This window comes from Urocitellus parryii, chromosome 2 (genome assembly GCF_045843805.1).
Source record: "Urocitellus parryii isolate mUroPar1 chromosome 2, mUroPar1.hap1, whole genome shotgun sequence".
NCBI classification, from domain to species: Eukaryota; Metazoa; Chordata; class Mammalia; order Rodentia; family Sciuridae; genus Urocitellus; species Urocitellus parryii.
Genome location: NC_135532.1, coordinates 102,581,290 through 102,602,199, shown reverse-complemented (window position 1 = coordinate 102,602,199; position 20,910 = coordinate 102,581,290). Strand labels below are relative to the sequence as shown.

The 20,910-nt window shown below is 34.5% G+C and overlaps 1 protein-coding gene across 3 annotated transcripts in view; it reads left to right on the top strand.

The window, feature by feature from the left end:
• Pik3cb (phosphatidylinositol-4,5-bisphosphate 3-kinase catalytic subunit beta) overlaps nucleotides 1-20,910 on the top strand; it is a 133,635-nt gene that overhangs the window by 99,357 nt on the left and 13,368 nt on the right. For all 3 annotated transcript variants that reach the window (XM_026385056.2, XM_026385055.2, XM_026385057.2), the window contains 6 exons: nucleotides 2,062-2,183; nucleotides 5,472-5,615; nucleotides 6,830-6,929; nucleotides 12,418-12,596; nucleotides 13,395-13,504; nucleotides 15,103-15,181. In XM_026385056.2, the coding sequence (XP_026240841.1) occupies nucleotides 2,062-2,183; nucleotides 5,472-5,615; nucleotides 6,830-6,929; nucleotides 12,418-12,596; nucleotides 13,395-13,504; nucleotides 15,103-15,181 (734 nt within the window). The remainder of the gene's footprint in view (nucleotides 1-2,061; nucleotides 2,184-5,471; nucleotides 5,616-6,829; nucleotides 6,930-12,417; nucleotides 12,597-13,394; nucleotides 13,505-15,102; nucleotides 15,182-20,910) is intronic.

Below are 20,910 nucleotides of genomic sequence, written 5' to 3'. Positions count from 1 at the left end.
AGGGTTTCACTGAGTTGTTTAGTGCCTCGCTTTTGCTGAGGCTGGCTTTGAACTTGGCATCCTCCTGTCTCAGCCTCCAGCGAGCTGCTGGGATTACAGGCATGCGCCATCGCGCCCCTCCCTTCTTTAAATTTTGAGACAGTGTCTCACTAAGTTGCTGAGGCTGGCCTGTAACTTTCTGTCCTCTTGTGAGCTTCAGAGTCACTAGAGTTACAGGTGTATGCTACCATGCCCAGTTTAATCATATTTATTTTTAAAGTCTTTAGTTTTGTTTTACTACTTTTATTAAACGTAGAAATGTTTTCTTTTCAGTTTACTTCTAGCATCTAAAGGTTTTTTTGAATGATATAATTACATTATTGTACATGCCTTTATTAGAGTGTTTCTAGATTAGACAAAATTAACATTATTTAATCTGAAAAGGAACTATTTTACATTATTTAGATAGCTTTAATTGCTCCAGAATCACTGTTGCCTTCTAACCACTTGTCTAAATTCAAGGCTAATTTTCTTTCTTTTTTTTTAATACATATTTTTTTTTTAGTTGTCAATAGACCTTTTTTTAAAAAAAAAATGTGATGCTGAGAATCAAACCCAATGCCTCACACATGCTAGGCAAGTATTCTACCACTGAACCACAACCCCAGCCCTGAAGGTTAATTTTCTTTGAATCCCACTAATGGTGGAAAATAAGATCTAAGCCTTTTTTTTCTTTAAGTTTGCACATTTACTTATGTCTCATGGATAGTGTCTTGGGATATGTATATATATCCAAGAAATGAATCATATTATTTCATTAGAATCACAATAGGAAAAGTTTCTATACTCCTTTTTTGTTTGTTTTTGCTTTTTTGATAGTGCTGGGGATGGAACCCAGGGCCTTGTATGTGTGCCACTGAGCTATACTCCTAGCTCCTCTTGATGTACTCTTCAAATGTCTTATAGAGAGGTTTCATGTATCAACTCTCAAAAATGAAATGAACTAGTTTATGCTTAGTATTCATTTGACCTCTAGGGACAGACATTTTTACATTCCGGAATTTAGCATGCTTGTCTTGATTCCTAAGAGGAAGTGTGAAGCATTGTTTTGAGATGTGACTTAAGTTCCTCCCATTTTGGTAGAAGAAAGCCAGCAGTGTAGTTTAATAGTTGAGTATTAACTGTGTATAAGCAAGTATAGAAAAGTATAATTTTATAACCCTGTGCCCATTTTTAGTAGATAAAAGTGTGAATAGAATAAGAAAGAATGAGTTTTGGTTCCTTCCCCAACCAAAAGAATATAAACTATTTTCTTAGTAAATCTAACACCTTGAGAAGTGGAGAGTCAGAAGAAGCGTGGAAAAGGGCTTCATTATATTAATTATGATTTAAACATGTTATGATCAATATAAAGTTTTGTAAATGATCTTTTTCTTTGAATTAAGGACTGTATTCTAGGGCTGGGGATGTGGCTCAAGTAGTAGCGCGCTTGCCATGCGTGCGGCCCGGGTTCGATCCCAGCACCACATACAAACAAAGATGTTGTGTCTGCCGAAAACTAAAAAATAAATATTAAAAAATCCTCCCTCTCTCTCTCTCTCTCTCTCTCTCTCTCTCTCTCTCTCTCTCTCTCTTTCTCTCTCTTTAAAAATATTTTTAAAAGGACTGTATTCTAAACAATAGTTCTGCACCAGTGTCGATTTTGTAAAGTGATATTTTTTAAAATTAAGAGTTAAACATAAATTTCTTTTTTAGTTTTATATTATTAGTAGTAAACTTCTTAAATGTAAATTGCCTTTCATTAGTTTGAGTTTTGCAGCTTATATTTGTTAATGATTTTTAGAATCCATATATTCAATGTCTTATTTCTTATTCAATTTTCAGGTAAGTACTAAATAGTTTTTTGTTTGTTTTTTAAACTTAATTATAGAATATTTTGAGATCAATCTTTGTTAGTTCATATAACCAGGATAGATTTTTGGTGCATTAATAGTTGACCCATATGTGTGCTCCAGTATGCCAAAGGAAAGTACATTACTTTTATCCTCCATTATTTCTGAACCAGTTTCAATTTTTAAACAGCTTCAGGCACTGCTTCAGATATGGCCTAAACTTTCTCCTCGAGATGCTCTGGAGCTTTTGGATTTCAACTATCCGGATCAGTACGTTCGGGAATATGCTGTGGGCTGCCTGCGACAGATGAGGTATCTCTTATAGGTGGCTTTCTTTGGGGCAAGGACTAACTTGAGGGTGGGTAGTTAAGAGCATGCCTCTTTGAATTTCTCATTATAAAGAAGGCCAGCCAGATGTGGGGGGTGCGTATGTGTAATTACAGCTACTTGAGAGGCTGAGGCAGGAGGATTGCAAGTTTGAGGTCAGCCTGGGCAACTTAGTGTGGCCCTATCTCAAAATAAGAAGGGGTAGGGTGTGGCTTAGCATCAGAGTGCTTGCCTACTAAGTGTGAGGCAAGGAAGAATGGAGAGAAGGAGGGAAGGAAGGAATCAAGGAAAACTTGAGAGTTGTTGGCTGCTGCTTTTATAAGTACTATCAGCCTACCATGTCCCAAATTTCTAGACTCCCCAAAGGAAACAGTGCAGCACAGACCACACAACACAAAGAATTTAGGTGTATCAAGCCACTAGGTGGTAGAAACCTTTCTGGAGTGTTAATACCCAAATGCCAACCATAGACCAGGTACATGTAAACAGGCTTTTCAAAGGATAGCAGAGAAGGACGTTGTAACTCTTCTTTACTATCACACAGTCTAATACCCAAAATTAAGATATTATGTTACTATCTTATAACAGGTGTTTAAAAAAATGTGGGGTTTTTTTGTTTTGTTTTGTTTTTAAGGCTAATATAATATAGTTAAAGTTGATGTCCTTGTTTTCTGGCCCAGTTTTGATTATTTCAGTCCTTTCCTAGAGACAACTTATCGTGAATTTGATGTATCCTCCTATATCAGTTTTTTGTTTCTTCCTACATATTTAAATGTATAAAGTTACATATAAAATAATAGGGTACATTTTAAATTACATGAATGTGGTTTTTGTTTTTGTTTTTGTTTTGAGACAGAGTCTCAACTGTGTTGTCCATGCAAGCCCTGAATTCCTGGGCTCAAATAATCCTCTATCTCAGCTTCCTAAATGTCTGGGTCTGTAGGAACTCATCATTGTACCGTGCCATATATATTGTCCTATATATTGTTTTTTAAAATTTTAACATTAGGTTTTTGAGGTTAGTCTCTTCTGTTATATATAAATGTAGTTTATGGGCTGTGGATGTGGCTCAAACGGGAACGCGCTTGCCTGGCATACATGGGGCGCTGGGTTCAATCCTCAGCACCACATAAAATAAAAATAAAAATGTTGTGTCTGCCGAAAACTGAAAAATAAATAAAAAATAAATAAATAAATGTAATTTATTCTTTTTGCCACTGTATATTTGCTACTGTGTAAGAGGGATATCTTATTTATAATTTATTATCCTATTAAGGAAAATTATTGTTTCTCCAAATTTCCTTCTTATAAATAGAGCTGCAGTGAACATGTGCAGTCCCGTTTGGACAGTATATATGTGAGAATCTATAGAATTGAGGAAAGAACAGTCTCAGTGGGGAGTTTCAGGTTTAGTATATGAGGCTTATGTATTGTGTGGTTATTTGAAAATTAAAAGCTCTCAGAACAATATATCCTTTTTCTTCTTTTTAAAATCAGGTACGTTTAAAACAATGTGTGAAATACAAAAAAAATTAAACTCTTCTATAGTTGTTATTTCTGGGGAGTTAATTTAGATATATAAGAGAAGCTGCCTACTTTTATTGGTGTGTGTGTTGGGAATGTAGCCCAGTCCTACATCTCCAGTCCTCCTTATTTTTTATTTTCAGACAGGATCTCACTATGTTGCTGAAACTGGTCTCAAATGTGTGATCCTCCTACTTTAGCCTACCAAATTTCTGGGAAATACGGGTTCACTGCCTAACATTACCTTCTGTTTTTAACTCCCCCCCCCTTTTTTATTATTACTTGTAAGTTTTATAATAGGCAGAGATTTTGCAATAAACCTAATTAAGATTGTGGTATAGATAATTTTTTAAAATGAAGCTCCCATCTAAGTTTGGATTGGAGAACTGATGGGGAGAAGCCAACTGGTTCTCCTTGGGCTGGACCAAGTGTTTTTCTTAAATGCATTGGTTTCCCTCAGAAGATTGCTATGATCCCCATGTAGCCAATTCTGATGGATTTTTGTGTGTTGAAATTCATAATTATGGGTTTTATTTTTGTCATTTTTAAATTTTTTATTCTAATTTGTTATATATGAGAGCAGAATGCATTACAATTTATATTACACATTTAGAGCACAATTTTCATATCTCTGGTTGTATACAAAGTATATTCACACCATTTGTATCTTCATACATGTTTTTGTCACTTAATACTCTGGGTTTCAGTCCCATATCTTCCTTAGCCTCCTTTCTTTAGTCATTTATTGTCGAAGACTATAGTCAATAATTGGAAAACTTTGATTCATACCTTCATTACTTTAGAAATTGCCTCTAATGGGAGTGTGTTTACAGTGAATAGTTTGGAGATAAGACACCAACTAGAGAACCACTAACTCAGCCCTGTTAATGATGGTATTCTCATTATAATTCAGCAAATCAATATAGTCCCCACTTAGAAATGCCTTCATTTCCTTATTCTTCAAATTATTTGAAGTTAAGATTTTAATTGTTTGTTTCTCCGAAGAAGGAATTACTTAACCCTAATTCTAGGAAAGGAAACTAAATTGCTAAAGTACTGATGAAATTTTTGTTTTAAAATGATTGCTTGAGGAGCTGGTGTTGTAGCTCAGTGATAGAGCGCTTGCCTAGCATGTGTGAGGTACTGGGTTTGATCCTCAGCAACATATAAAAATAAATAAATAAACAAAATTATTGTGTCTGTCGACAACTAAAAAAATTTTTTTAATATTATTTTAGTTGTGGACAGACACAATACCTTTATTTTATTTGTTTGCTTTTTTAATGTAGTGCTGGGGATCAAACCCAGTGCCTCATGCATGCTAGACAAGCATTCTACCACTGAACCACTATCCCAGCCCCCTAAAATAATATTTTTTTTTTAAAAAAAATATTGCTTGCTTAAATATCTAAGATTTTTAGCATGATCAGAAATCAGTAGTAACAGAGTACCTAACTCTTGGAAACTCTTGGCTAATTTTAAATGTAATCATGAATTGTAAAAAGCTAATTCATTTGATAGAAATGTCCCTGTACCTGTTCCTTGATCCTTTCCACTCTCCCACCCCTATCTGAACTCCTAAACTTTCCTTGAGCTATTGTAACTGTGGTACAGGGAATTGAACATGTAACAAGCCTGACCCAGAAGACCCGTGTGTGTCAGTAAGTTAGCATTCAACAGTTATATAGGAAAGGATCTTTTTCTGGCACAACTGGTTGAGTTACTTTGTCTTTTCTCTCTTTCTTTCAGTGATGAGGAACTTTCTCAATATCTTTTACAACTGGTGCAAGTTTTAAAATATGAGCCTTTTCTTGATTGTGCCCTCTCTAGATTCCTATTAGAAAGGGCACTTGCTAATCGGAGGATAGGGCAGTTTCTGTTTTGGCATCTTAGGTAAGTCTATTGTATTTTTCATTTTGAACCTATGTGTGCTTTAGTAAATATATAAGACATTTAGTGGAATGTTCAGTTGCTGTAATTTTTTCTGTATCATCTGTATAGCATTTACACTGTTTTGGTGCCTTCTCATGTTGCTTGATACCCAGACTCTTCATTTAGCAAGGTAATTCACATAAGTGTCCCTTGAGGCCTGCATGATTTTTAACAGAAATTAGTACATAATGTATTTCTATTTTCCAGTAAAATGTACTTATGTCTTAACATGTTTCGGCTAAATGCAGGCTTATTTATTCCTTCCAAAAGGTTAGGGATGGTATTAGCATGACTCCTGTTATTGAATGAAGATAGAATTTTATTATAACAATAGCAATTTTTAATTTCAGTTTCTCTGTTAACTTAGTCATTTCAGAAATACATGAGCCTATTTCACCAAACTCATATAAGACTAAAATAAGGAATGAGAACCAAAGTTGCGCTTGTGTTTCCTAGAAAAATTATAGATTTTCTCATTTCTTATTTGGTACTCAAGATATTTTGGTTTTTTCATCCAAACTTTAGACTGTTGAAAATTTAGATTATCAGAGAGGGAAAAAAAAAAGATACCTTTATTTCTTCCTTTTGGCTAAGCTTCTTAAAATATTATGACCTCTATAATATTATATTATTAATTTTAGTGTTTTGTTTCTGAATACTGGTATTCTTATTGATAGATTTTTTTTAACTTTTCTCATCTAATTCAATCTTTTTTTTTTAAACCCTCAGGGAGTGACAAGATTAAGTATTCTTTTTTTTCAGATATACATGCTATTCTTTAAGTGAGGAAAAAAATTGAATAGATTTAATTCAGGCTTTAGTCAATTGCATGATGATAAGTCAAATTTCATAGACCTGTATTTCAACTTAACTGTCTTTAACTTGGTAAGACTGATTATTACCTTTCCCCCTCAAAAAGTAAATCAATCTGGTACAATGTGAAAATTTTAGATTTCTTGGAATAAAGAATTAACTAATAAAATCTCATGTCTTGTTGAACTCGTGAAGTTTAACAAATTGGAAAGTTGACCATCTCACTAGTAATTATGCCTGAGATGAGGAGTACTTTTTTTTGGTTGACATCATAAGTCTATTTCCCAGAATAGAGAAGTCAGTATTTTTATTTGGTCACTTGAAGTGTTTGATAAACCATTCGGATATTAACTTTTCTGCAGATCAGAGGTGCACATTCCTGCCGTCTCGGTACAGTTTGGTGTGATCCTTGAAGCGTACTGTCGAGGAAGCGTAGGCCACATGAAAGTGCTTTCCAAGCAGGTATCAATTGTGTTTTAATATTTATTCAATTTGGTACATAATGTTTGATGTATTTTATCTATTTCATTTTTCTGCCACCACATTATTTCATAGAAATCTCAGTAACTTAATCCAATTAATATATTCTTTCATGAAAATTTAAGTTATGTGAAGTTCCCACATACTTAGCAGAAAAACATTAACCAAATGCTACATGCAACATAATAAGCCAGAATTCCTCATTTTTTTTTCTGGATAGCAAATTTTATTAAATTTTTAAATGAATTTAATGCAAAGTTAAGGAAATTTATCCACTGGGGAAGAGGAGGTAAAATTATAGGCAACCTGAAATAAAAAAAAAAATATTATGATTTAGTTTGTCCCTATCCCCACTCCCCCTGATTAAATTTACCCAATTTTCAATCAGTTTTATGGCACAAATGTTTTAAATTATTTTCAAGTCTATCTTATAAACAGTTCAAGGGAAGTTATTTCCTATTCCTTGACTAATTTGACCGGCATTCCTGAAAATTATTTTGAGTGTTATTCTGAATTATGTTAATGTGTGTTGAATTCAGCTCTGTGTTTGATATCCTCATATTTTCTATATTAATAGCATGCCTTACTCAAGTGGTGGCACGCTCGCCTGGCATGCGTGCGGCCTGGGTTCGATCCTCAGCACCACATACCAACAAAGATGTTGTGTCCGCCGAGAACTAAAAAATAAATACTAAAAAAAATTCTCTCCCTCCCTCCCTCCCTCTCTCTCTCTCTCTCTCTCTCTCTCTAAAAAAAAAAAATAAAAAAAAAGCATGCCTTAAATTTTAATACAATATTGCTATTTAGATCTAGTTAACAAAGGGTATGATGGTGATAGTAACAGTGGCTGTGAAATCTTTAAACTTTGTTTTTGCACATTCCTGAGTTACTATTTCCACTTGGTAAAGTGTGGTTCATAAACTTTGTCACATCTTTTGGATTGAGATATTTTGAGACACAAGTCTATGGGTATTATAATTTCTATAATTCAGAATCCTCAAAGTTACTTTTTCAAACTCTATGTATATATCTGGAATTGTGGTTTTCTCTTGCAGTCCTGAGATATTACTAATAATATTACTGTAAGTTTTTACATATGCCAAGAACCACACCATGTATTTTAAGTGTGTTATTTTATTTTACTCTAATAATGGCCAGAGTAGTTACAATAAAATTCTCATTTGTCAGAGAGAGAAACAGACTTCTTTTGCTTTAAAATTGGTAGTTATTTATTAAATAACAAAATTGTTTTGAACTTGAGTCTGTCTAGCTATATAAAGCTAAAGTTCTTTGTATTATGCTGAGTTTTCAGACTTTTTTTAGCAATACAACTCTTTTCTTTTAATTTTTAATTAATTGCTAAGAAAGTCAGTTTCCTGAGCCAGTATGTTGAAGTGTTGGGCCTACATTTTCTTCTAGTATGTGCAAGGTTTCTGGTCTAATTCCTAGGTCTTTGATCCAGTTAGAGTTGATTTTTGTGCAGGATGAGAGGTAGCAGTTAACTTTCATTCTGTTACATAGGGATTTCCAGTTTTCCCAGCACCATCTTTTTCTTGTGCCTTTGTATTCTGTCTTACTAAACAAAATCATTTCAATATGGGGGTCATTTTTGACAGTTGCAGTCTCAGTATCCAGTTTACTCCTAAATTTGTTTTGAAGGTAATCCTGACTTACATAGCTAAGTAATTTCAAGTTGAATTGGGTTGTGTTTGGGAATCACCATACCCACCATTTCCAAGTCCCTAATGGTGGCATTAATTTCTTCATTCTCTGTGAGCATTGCTTTTTACTTATTATTTTCCTCATAGAGACAGTTCTAAAGGCCCCCCTATCCTTTCTTAACCATAACAGCTCTCACTCCACAATTGGAAATTCTGCCAGCTGTAGAACATATCTGTTCCAATTATGCATTCAGAAGCTGGGGAGATGACAGAATGAGTTTGGCAATCTCTACTGTGAGATGGTCCTGAGCTACAATTCCATTGATGCCTGAGCTCATAAGTCCTTACCCTGACTGGTGCACTATAATGACATTTTGGATCTCCTGAAATTAGTATTAATTCAGAGCGAGTGTCCAGTAGTCTCAAAAGTCTGATTATTTATTTATTTTCAATGCACAGTTACTTTGGTAAAAGGTCATAGGTCCTTTTGTGAAAGGCTTGACAAGAGAGTCTATAGTTCTTAGAGAATTTAGGAGCATTCATAGGTGTCATCAGTACTGATGCAAATATTGGGGGAATTTGTAGCTTCATTGTGGCTAGGTTTGTGGGCACAAGTTGGAAGTGAATCCTGAAGGCTTACTGCCTGTTTACTTATTCTTGTGATGGACTATGTATCAGGTCACAAACTGTACATGACTAGTAAATATCAGAGTACTTTCATCTTGCTGATATATTCTAAACCCAATATATTCAATCCACTTAGGTGAAATCTTCTATAGTATTGAAGTCTTTTTCAGATTTTGCTTTCTGGTGCATCATTTTTACCTTGTGCAAAGGCTCTCCTACTCAGTTAGCTCTTACAGACTGTTTATCTCACGTAAAGGCCTTTTATTTCATCCCTCATCTTTCATTCATTCCTATACCTCTGTGGGCTCTACCCTATTTTTATATCAGATCTGTTTAGTTGTTAAATTATGCTATACTTTTTCTTAGTCATTTGCATTGCCAGAGAAATTCTAATGGATCTTTATTAGATGTTTTAATACTCAGAAATTTTCTTGATGCTAAAACAACTATCTCTGATCCTGTCCTTTTGGAAAGTATATTGTTGATGGGAATAATGCTAACATTGATTTATCACTTATTATAGGACATTTATTCTTCATAACAAGATGGGGATAATTTTATCAATCCCTTTAATTCTATAGATCTCTTAAGTATATGTCACATCTGTATCTTTTATGTTCATGACTATAGTCCTAATGTAATCGATTATCCTCTCATTAGGACTTCATTAAACTCCTAAATTGGGCCTCTTGTTCCCCATTCTTGTATTTCTCCCCTCACATTTTTTGTGCAATTGATAAAGTGATTTTATTGCAAATTGTGTTATATCATTTTCTTTTTTAAATATCTACAATAATTTTTCATTATACTTAATAAAAATTTTCTACCAAAGCCTGTAAGGTCCCACTGGGTCCCTTCTTATTTGACCTCATAAAACTATTGTCTTCCTCATTGATAGATCAAACCATACTGTATATTTTCTTCATTTTCTGAGACCTTCAACCTGACTTTTATAAACAACAGAGGTATCTTTTCTTGACTGATAAATTTTAAGAGGAAAAGCATAGCCTTTACATGGCAGTTCTTGTTATTACTATAAACCTGTAAACTGATCATGTGTTGAAACACTTAAAATATTTGACTTTGGCCATTCAAGACACTGTTCCAGGAAATGAATATCACACAACTAGAGATGAGGCATAAAAATTCCCAACTGTACAAATGTGGAAGAAATTCAAGTTTGAAATATTTCAAAAAGTTCCTTTTTGCAAAAACAAACAAACAACAACAAAAAACCTGTTTTTGTTGTTGCTGTTGTTTTGTTTTTTGGTACTAGGGATTGAACTCAGAGACATCCTACCACTGAGCCACATCCCCAGCCCTATTTTGTGTTTTATTTAGAGACAGGGTCTGAGTTGCTTTAGTGCTGAGGCTGGCTTTGAACTTGTGATCCTCCTGCCTCAGCCTCTGGAGCCACTGAGCCTGGCAAGAGCCCAGTTTTCATCTGGTTCCCTCATCACCAGTATTTGTATAGCTCCTGAAATAATTGAGAAGTGGAGTGTCTATGCTTTTGACAAATGGCTAACTTGGTCAGCTTTAACAGTCTTGGTTTTATCATTATGCTACATGGGACCTTTTTAGTTCTCTATGAACAAGGTCTCCCTAGAAAGTGGATGCTTAAATTCACACTTCTACATAGTTTTAGTGGTTTTCTTGCATGGAAGACAAGTTTAAAAATGAAAACTTTTGTTCATGGAATTTCAAGCTCCTGGGTTTTCCTTCTCCTTCCTTCCTTCCTTCTTTTTCTCTTCCTCCGCTTCTCCTTCCCCTCTGTACCTGACCTCCCTCCTTTCATACTGGGAATTAAATCCAGGAGTGCTCTACCACAGAGTTACATCTTCAGCCTTTTTTTTTTTTTGAACCAGGAATTATACCCAGGGGTGCTTAGCTACTGAGACACATCACCTGTCTCAACCCTTTTAATTTTTATTTTGAGACAGGGTCTTACTAAGTTGCATAGGGCCTCGCTAAGTTGCTGAGGCTGGCTTTGAAACTGTGATCCTCCTGCCTCAGCCTCCTAAGCCACTGGGATTACAGGTATGCACGTCCACGCCTGGCTCCAGCCATTTTGTGAGACAACGTCTTGCTAAATTGCTGAGACTAGTCTAGAATTCGCAGTCCTCCTGCCTCAGCCTCCTGAATCACAGGCACATGCCACTACACTTGCCTCATAATGCTTGTTTTACTCATATTTTTATTTTTTGTTATATATTATTTGTTTTTTTCCATTTTTAATAATATACTTATAAAACAAAATGCTTTCTGATTTATGGTTGACTGAAGCTGTTATATTCTTATGAATTTTATATAATATAACTTAAAAGACCTCAATTATTAACCCATTAAGTTCCAAGTTTTCATTTCTACAAATATTTCAACAAAATGACACAAATGCATTAAAATAGGTTGGTCATCACAATCTACAGCTTATATTAATTAATGTTATAATTATATCCTTATGAACAATTATATTCTACATTATATTTCAGTTTTTATAGGTCTTCTACATCTGGGACAGTGAGACAGAATGGGTTAAACAGTAAAGTTGACTTTTAAACATAATAGTTTCTGTTGATTTGGTCATTGTTGATCCGCCTTGTAATGCTTGCAAAAGTTTATTTGCATAAGTTTTGATAGCCAGTTACCTCATCATGAAAACAAGAAACTTAGACTTGGACAACAAATACTTTTTACACAGTAATCTATCTATATATCCTGTTAATGGAGGGACAGTATTCTGAGAAGATGTCATACAAGAGCATGACAAAATAGATATTAATGTTGAATATCAGAAACCTCAGGATTACTTTTACACAGGTTTTCCTCTTATATTGTGGTGTAGACCAAGTGGAGTAGTTCAGATTGGAGGCATTTCAAATTCTGTTACTTGGTGAAGGTGTGAGTTGTTTCAGGTCATGCTTATCTTCTTAAATACCCACTGTCTGTGGCTGTTTACTTTCTCCTAATTTATAAGTTTTCATTTGAGAAAAGAGTTACAGAATGTTTTAAAATTATGCCTTAAGTAAACAATACTAAAAATCAGTTTTTTATTTTATTATGTGTAATGATTTGTCATAAACCAAACATGATATGTGTGTTATTGATTAATGTGATCACATGGTATTACATTATATTATTTTAACCACAAGTAAATTTTGGGCCTGGGGAAATTTATATTTCAGGTCGAAGCTCTCAACAAGTTAAAAACTTTAAATAGTTTAATCAAACTGAATGCAATGAAGCTAAACAGAGCTAAAGGGAAGGAAGCTATGCACACTTGTTTAAAACAGAATGCTTACCGGGAAGCCCTCTCTGACCTGCAGTCACCTTTGAATCCATGTGTCATCCTCTCAGAACTCTAGTAAGTGATCTCCTACATTTTGCACAATGAGTCTCCCATGAAAATTTCAGTGCAGAAAGGATTTCTGAACATTGCCTTGTGGGTGTAGTAGGGCCAATTTGAGCCCCAGAAAGTGGATATGATTACAGAAAATATTAAAAGTCCTCATAGACTGTGCTTGTATTCAGTAGAATACGTACCTAACAGCTCAGTTTACTTTGGGGTTAATAAGAGTTATTACAAGTTAATTTCCTTTCAGTCGCATTTAATTAAAAGTCATTTTCTACATTACTGTTTTTTTAAGAGTTAAAAATTTCACATGAGCAAAATCTTGGAAACCACAATAAATTATTTGGTAATTTACTTTTCTTTTTTAAAATGAAATCTTGAATGAATTTGGAAACTGATTTCTCACTTTCTCATTCACACAAAGGTAATAATGGAAAAATAATACTGTATATTCAATATAATTGTATTCAAAATCCATTCCTCTTTAAGAAATCAAGAGTGATCTCACAATATTTTTAACTTTAATCCAGTGGTATGTTCTAATTTTTTAGAAATAAAGTTAAGGAGATATAAGGAGAAATTTTCAGCAGAAGCAGTGAGAAGGACAGTTCCTGGGTGTTTGAGTCTAGTCCACCTAGTGCTGGTTATGCCAATCAGTGTTTTCCTTGCAGTTCCTTTTTTTACTGAAAGTTGCCTAGCTCTGACTTTTGCAGACCTTCAAGAGGACAAGCAAGGGATTTTCCTGCAAAAATATAGTCTGGTCATATTGTTACACTGAAGTAGGCTGATTTTTCCTTTGATTGATTTCAGTGTTGAAAAGTGCAAATACATGGATTCCAAAATGAAGCCTTTGTGGCTAGTGTACAACAACAAGGTATTTGGTGAGGATTCAGTTGGAGTGATTTTTAAAAATGGTGATGGTAAGTACAGAGGTTTTTACAGTGCCAAATTGCTTAGAGTTTTCTATTTATTGCTAAACTTGCTTTATTTGAGAGATGTGTATAAGTTTATGACAATTGGCACCTGAAAAATAGCTATCACTGGTTGTAAAGTCAGATTCAACAGGTCCTAAATATTCCCCGACCCCTGCTTTTTTTGGGAAAATGACTTCTATAATTCATTTACATTTACTGTCTAATAAACCTCTTTTTCTCCTCCTACAAAATACAAAATCTGTCTACTCCTTGATAAAAGCTTGTAAAATACAAGAGAATATTTCAGTAATGTAGTCACATATTCTATTTCAGTGATAGCAATATTGATTTTACTGCTATAGATTTGTATTTTAATAAGATATATGACTGACCAAGATTTGATAAAGAAAATGGTTGTGAAGGAATTGTGCCAACCAAAAGGCAGTCATGTCTTCATAGTTGTGAGACTATAAGCAAATCCTGTGCAACTCATTGAGCTTCAGGTCTTCGTATGAATCCTGACAATTATAGAATCTTTATGCCAGAGTTGTTTAAGGAAATTAATGAGATGACATAAGTAAGCATGCTTATCATAAGATGTACTTACAACTTCTTTATAAAGAATTCAGAGGGCTGGGGATGTGGCTCAAGCTGTAGCGAGCTCGCCTGGCATGCGTGCAGCCCAGGTTTGATCCTCAGCACCAATACAAACAAAGATGTTGTGTCTGCCGAAAACTCAAAAATAAATATTGAAATTCTCTCTCTCTCTCTCTTAAAAAAAAAAAAAACAAACTTGCAGCTGACTGGCACCTGATCCCTCAACCTAAAGGGTCAGCTGCAAGTTTCTTAAAAAAAAAACAAAAAAAACTCAGAGTGTTTTTGCTAGACTTTAACCACACTTAACATACAAATAATTAGCAACAACAACAACAAAAAACACTTGTGATTACTTTCACATAGTCACATAGTACTCTTGGGCATGCTAATAAATATGTCCAACTATTAGTTTTTTGGGCCCATAATACAGTTACTACTTGTATGATTTATAAGAACTTCTTGTACTACCCTAAAAGCAAATGAGCAATATAGTAGAATATGAATGCAATGTGACACAAACAATTGTTCTTTTGTTTGTTTTGGGGGAATTTGGGGGATTGAATGCAGGGTAACTTTAACACTGAGTACACCCCCAGTTTTTTGTGTGTGTTTCATTTTTTATTTTCAGTCAGGTTCCCACTAAGTTGCTGAGGCTGGCCTCAAATTTGTGATCCTTCTTCCTCAGCTTCCTGAGTTGCTGAGATTATGGGTGTGCACCACTGTGCCCAGCTTAATACAATTTTACAGCATCCATACAATTAGCACAGTAATTTATAAGTGGTAAACAATTTTAAAATTATTTTTATTTAATGATAGAAATGTTATAGGGACATGCTAATCAATGAGCCTATTTTATTAGTGATGTGGTCAACACTAAAATTCTATTTTTAAAAAGCATCGCTTTTTTTCTAAAGATTTTAGTTAAATCTGATTGAATTACCTAATGTTGAATTAATGAGTTGGTAGGCATAAAATGGAAAGCATTTATAACTGAGTTTTCCCCTTAGATTTACGACAGGATATGTTAACACTCCAAATGCTGCGTTTGATGGATTTACTCTGGAAAGAAGCTGGTCTGGATCTTCGGTGAGATTTCTAGTGAATTTATTTTTTATCTTTTGTTTTCTTCCCAGCAAAATTTCTTAAACTTCATGATGATTCCTTCCCTCCTGCTATATTAATTGTTGCTTGTGCTATTTAATATAGCACTTTACAGGTACTTTCAAATACATTCTCTTATTTAAACCACATCAGATTTAAAACTATATATGGCCTGAGATTTCAGAAAAAAGGGCAGGTTTAGACTTCAGGAAGGCTTGGACAGAGAGCAAGAATCACATTTCAACCAATGGTTTGAAATTCTTTTTTAAAAATATGTGAAACAGTTGCTATTTATTGACTGAATCAGGCATTGTATTAGACTCTTCACATATTTAATGTCATGTAAACTTTAAAATTATAAGATTGTGTAATTCCTTTTTAACACATGAAAAAATTAAGGCAATAGAGATTTTTTTTAAAAAATTTACAAAAAATATTAAGTAGCAGAGTCAGACTATTCACTCTGAGCTTACTGTCTTTCTATTATTTTAACAGTCATCCAAATGAGAAAAAATTGTGGTAAGACACGTCCAGTAACTCTTTTTTTAAATATTTTTATTAGTTGTTGATGGATACTTATTTATTTATTTATATGTGGTGCTGAGATTCGAACCCAGTGCCTCACACATGCTAGACAAGAGCTCTACCACTGAGCCACAACCTCAGCCCCTGTCCAGTAACTCTTTATCAAAGTATTATGGTGCCCCAGATAGCTAAAAAAGGAAAAGAGTTTCCTGTTTTTGGAACTTTGCAGAATATACTTTTCCAGTTCTGTTAAGATGGAAAGAGCAGTTTGCTCTGGTTACTTTTCCTTTCATCAGTCTATAAATGAGATTAGAATAAGGATGAGAGATCATAATACATCCAAAAAGGACCCTCTGGTTACCTTAAGTGACATACTCTTGGCCTTAAATTAGGACGTATTTCTAAATAGCTCTGTTTTAAAAACAAAATCAGTAGCTATGAATAGTTAAGAAGTTTTTGTTCAATACTGCATAGGTAAGAGGGATGGATCATTTAAGAAACTCTCTGCAAGGGTGTCAAACAGAGGGTTTGAAATTTTATTTGTAAATAAAATGTTGACACATTAAAATACTGACACATAGCCATTTGTAGCTGCTTTTGTGCTGAAACAGTAGTTGTCTGCAATGCCTAAATACTATCTGATGCATGCTAACATGAGTTTACTGACTCTTCCTATATAAAAGAAAACCCTAAGCAAATGTTTTTACTAATTGAGTTCACAAAAAGGAGAGAAACTTTACACATAGACTTGGTAACTTATTTGTTCTTCCCAGAATCAGCACATAGGCTATACAGTGATTCCCTCTGCCGATAACAGATTCTGTGCGTATGATTGGTCTTTTTGAGTTGTGAAAGACTGAACTGATGACTTTATCCTAGCTTTCTTAGTTCCATAAGCCTAACTGAAAACTCCAACCCACCTCTTTTCTCTTAGTTTCAGTTTTGTCCAAATGAAAAAGCACATTTTGCATCAAATGAAGTACTTTTTGACCTCAGATAAAGGGAGGCAGCCACATGTAAGAATGCCAGAAATAAACTAGTGGCTGTCTGATGGGAAACATTGTGTGTCTAACAAGAAAAAGGAACTTATCTGTCCAGTGGGATCTTTTCTGACTTTCTGTCCTCTGACCCCATGTTTTAAAAAAATATATGAAAGGCTTTAATTCTTTTTTAGTTCATTTTCAAACTAATGTCTTTTTCTCACCAAAACTTTTTTACTGTTTCTATAAATATATGTGCTCCAGTGTTCCTATTGTGTTTGTTTTTCTTTTAGCCAGCTGTTCAGGTTAAACTGGGTCATGTAGCACACACTCTTTTAAGTTCAATTCCAAATCTTTGGATACCCTTCATACATTACTATTTTAGTACTTGTAACAGTACCATGTTTGCATAAATGAAAAATCTATATTGCTCATTTAAAATTTTCTCTGCTGTCTCATAATACTATTTTGCTATCTTTTATGTCAAATTATAACATAAGCTATCAGTATGTTGAGATATCTTAACCTCCTTATATCTTGACAACACTTAATCTTAGCCAAAAGGCTAAGAAGCAATCCTTTGGTCAACAAATGACCTTTTCTTTGAAGTCTGATAGGCTGTCTACATGTAGATCCATTTGACCTTCGGGAGATTTAACAATGCTCTGTATACCTGCCTTCCTATGCTACACATAAAATCTATTTTTTATGGTTGTGTCCAAGTTTATTTCTGAGTTGCACTAATGGAGTTTACTTCCCTTTTAAGAGACCCATGCAGAAGTTACATATAAGATATTTAATGATCAGTCTCAGAGGGGTGAAGGAAGGATATGAAAATAATGTAAACATGAGGTAAAAAATTTACACTTTCCTCCTTCAGAGGCAGTGAGCTATAAGGTACTACTCAAGATTTGGGTCAGTGTGTTGAGTCAAGACCAAAGAAGACTTGGTACATATCTATTAAGTAAAGATATGAATCTGCCATCCTCACTGCTCTAGAATTCATTTCATTTTGTAATTCTTGCTTTAATTTGAAAATTAACACATTGCTCCTTGGGTCAAATTATGAGAAAGGAAGGTAAACATTACTGAAAGTGCTGTCATGGCCTTTACAAGAAGTGTAGAAGTTCATTGCAAAGGAGGCCTAGATAAGATGATCAGGGTTCCAAGAGTTTGTCCCCAGCTTGACTTATGTCAAACTGTCTCTCTGACAAGGATGTTTTTTCCTTCCGGTTGTGAATGTTCCATCTCAAGGCACTGAGTGCTTTCATCATTGCCGGCTTTTGAAGAGGAAGTTATTGGACTTGTGCCCTATTTTGTTGCAAGTGGGGCAGGAGGAGATGCAGGAAAGTGTGAAAGTGCACTTTAACCTGACAGTGTTTGCTTTACATGTGTTGTGTCATGATAAGGATAAGGGTGTCAGTAAAAATATTAGTGCTCCAAAGTTGCCTTTCTTATTTGGAGGTAATATTTTTTAAGGAGAAATAAATGAATAATGCAGGTGTAAAACAGTCCATTGGTATATCAAGTCAACCCAGCATGTAATTTGACAGTTTTGGCTTTCATCCTTATTTTGTTAGACTAGCAAAGTGCTAGAAGAGGTATAAAATAATTGAATTTTTCTTTGGAAGGAATTTTAGAAAGTCTCCTTTTTAATCTGATTGTTAACTTGCTAATATACTCATACACTCCCTCCCCCCGACCCCACCTCTTCCCCCTTTGCATAAAGTCCAGAAGGTTTTCCAGGAGAGTGACAGAAGTCCTTATAGGCCCCTACAGTGCCTACATGGTCTTCTAACATTTACTCTGTCCTTTCTTCACTCCTCTCTCATGCTCCCCCCTCATACTCTGCTCCAGCCTTCCTGTCTTCACTCTTCATGGAGATCTTTCTTAACTCTTGCTGTGTTTTCCTGGTACTCCTCCCTCATACAGAGATCACATGCATATTGTGCATTTGTGCTTTTAAGTTCAGTGAGAGTAGGGATTGCTTATTTCTGAATCACCATTTGACATCTGAGACATTGTTTGACACATAGCTGCACCCAACTATTTATTAAACCCATAAATCCTGTTCATAGCATTTCTATAGTACCTGATCTTTAGTTGAACCTTCCAATGTATCTCTTGCCAGTTTTCAAGTTGTTATTATAGTTTTTTTAAATGTAGAGAAAATACTTGCAACCAAAATGAGAAAAACACATTAATATACATAAAGCTCATATAAATCACTAAGAAAAATGTTTAGAATTCTAATAAATAGGCAAAGGATATAAATGGTTAATTCACAAAAAAAATTCTTCTTGTTTTTTTTATGTGGTGCTGAGGATTCAACCCAGGGTCTCATGCATCCTAGGCAAGCACTCTGCCACTGTGCTACAGCCCCAGCCCAATAATAAATTCTTCTTAAAATGGCCAAAAGAGAAAAATTTTATCTTTAGCAGGAATCAAATAAGAACAAATCAAAGCAAAATGTGGGCTGGGTTGTGGCTCAGAGATAAAGCGCTCACCTAGCATGTGTGAGGCACTGGGTTCGATCCTCAGCACCACATTAAAAAAAAAAAAAGATATTGTATCCATCTATAATTTAAAAATAAATTTTAAAAAAATGCAGGAATTTGTCAAATCGAATCCTGTTGGTGAAGAAATCCTTAAAAAAAAAAGCAAAGTGCTACTTATGAATTTGGCAAAAATTATTTTAATCAATAATCTAAAATATTTCTTAGTGTGTGGTATTGGTAGCCACTCTGGATGTCTAGCTAATAAAAATATCAAGTCTCATCTTCCTGACAGACTATCAGCCTTTTCTACCTTTTCAATCACCTCTTTTCAGTTAAAGTTTGTCTCTAAGGAGTTCATAATCCTGCAGGGGAGGTAAAATTTCAATTCAGGAAATAACGAAGTCAGCATGCAGACCTGTTGGCTTCACATTTGGTGCTGTCATTTAATAATCCATTCAATTGCTGTAAAACATGTAGCAGTTCTTCATTCACTTTATTCTCCCTATGTATTTTTATTTACACAGAAATAGTCTGTTACTCTGGAGATTGTGTTAGGTTAAAAAGATAGTTTCAGAGCTGCACAGACCCAGTTTTAACTCTCAGATCTTACACGTTAGTTAAATTTGTGATTTGGGGCAGGTTACTTACATTCCTCATTTGTAAAATTGGGAACTTACTTCATAAGGATTTTGTTATTAAATGTGCTTAATGATTTACAAATATTTATTGAGCATCTGTTCTGTGCCAGGCATATTTTCAGTCACCGAGGATACTGTAGTGAGTAATAAGACATCCCTGCCTGATAAACTTATATCCTAATGGTGGATACAGATAAATAAGTAAAATGTACAGGATGTTGGATAGTGTTGAGGTGTATACAGAAGAATAAAGCAAGGAAGGAATAGTGGATATTGGTCAAGGATAGTGTATTTTAAGTAGGATGATCCAGGAAGTTCTCACTGAAAAGTTGATATTTCAGGAGCGATTTCCTAGAATTGAGGGGGAAAGCCATATAGATGTCTTGAGGAGGAATATTCCAGAAGAGAAAATAACACGTGCAAAGGAATAGCTGAATATTTTTCCTAATATGTTTGAGGCCAATGTGATAGGAACAAAGTTAGTAATGGGGAAAAGTAGAAGAGATGAAGGAGGCCAGATTAAAGAAGGGTTTCAAGCCATGGCAAGCATGTTGGCTTTCACTCTAAGGTGGAAAGCAATCACAGACATTTTGATCAGGGGAGTGATAGCATATGCATACATTTTAAATGAATCATAGTCCTGTTGCATTTAGAACAGACTATGATGTATACACTGGCAGACCAGTTAGGAAACTTCAATAATTGAGATAAAGGTTAGTTTGACTTGGTTTTAGCAGAGGAAGAGTGGGAGTGGGGAAGTATTTGGACTCTGGATACGTTTTCAAGGCACTTAAATTAAATGTTGGTCATGAAAGAAAGAGAAGAGTCAAAGATGACCTTAAGGTTGTGGGCTTAAGCAGTTAGAAAGGTGAAGTTGTCCTGAACAAAAATAATATGTATAGTGCTTGGCCTACTGTGTAGTACATACCAACTGTTCCATAAAAACTGATTCCCTTCCCCAAAATTTGTAGGAAAAATGAAGGAGTTTTTCTTTATCTAATGTACTTGCATTCCTCTAACAAGTAAATAGAGTAATAAATAATGCTGTAGTAATAAATGATATATTTAGCTAG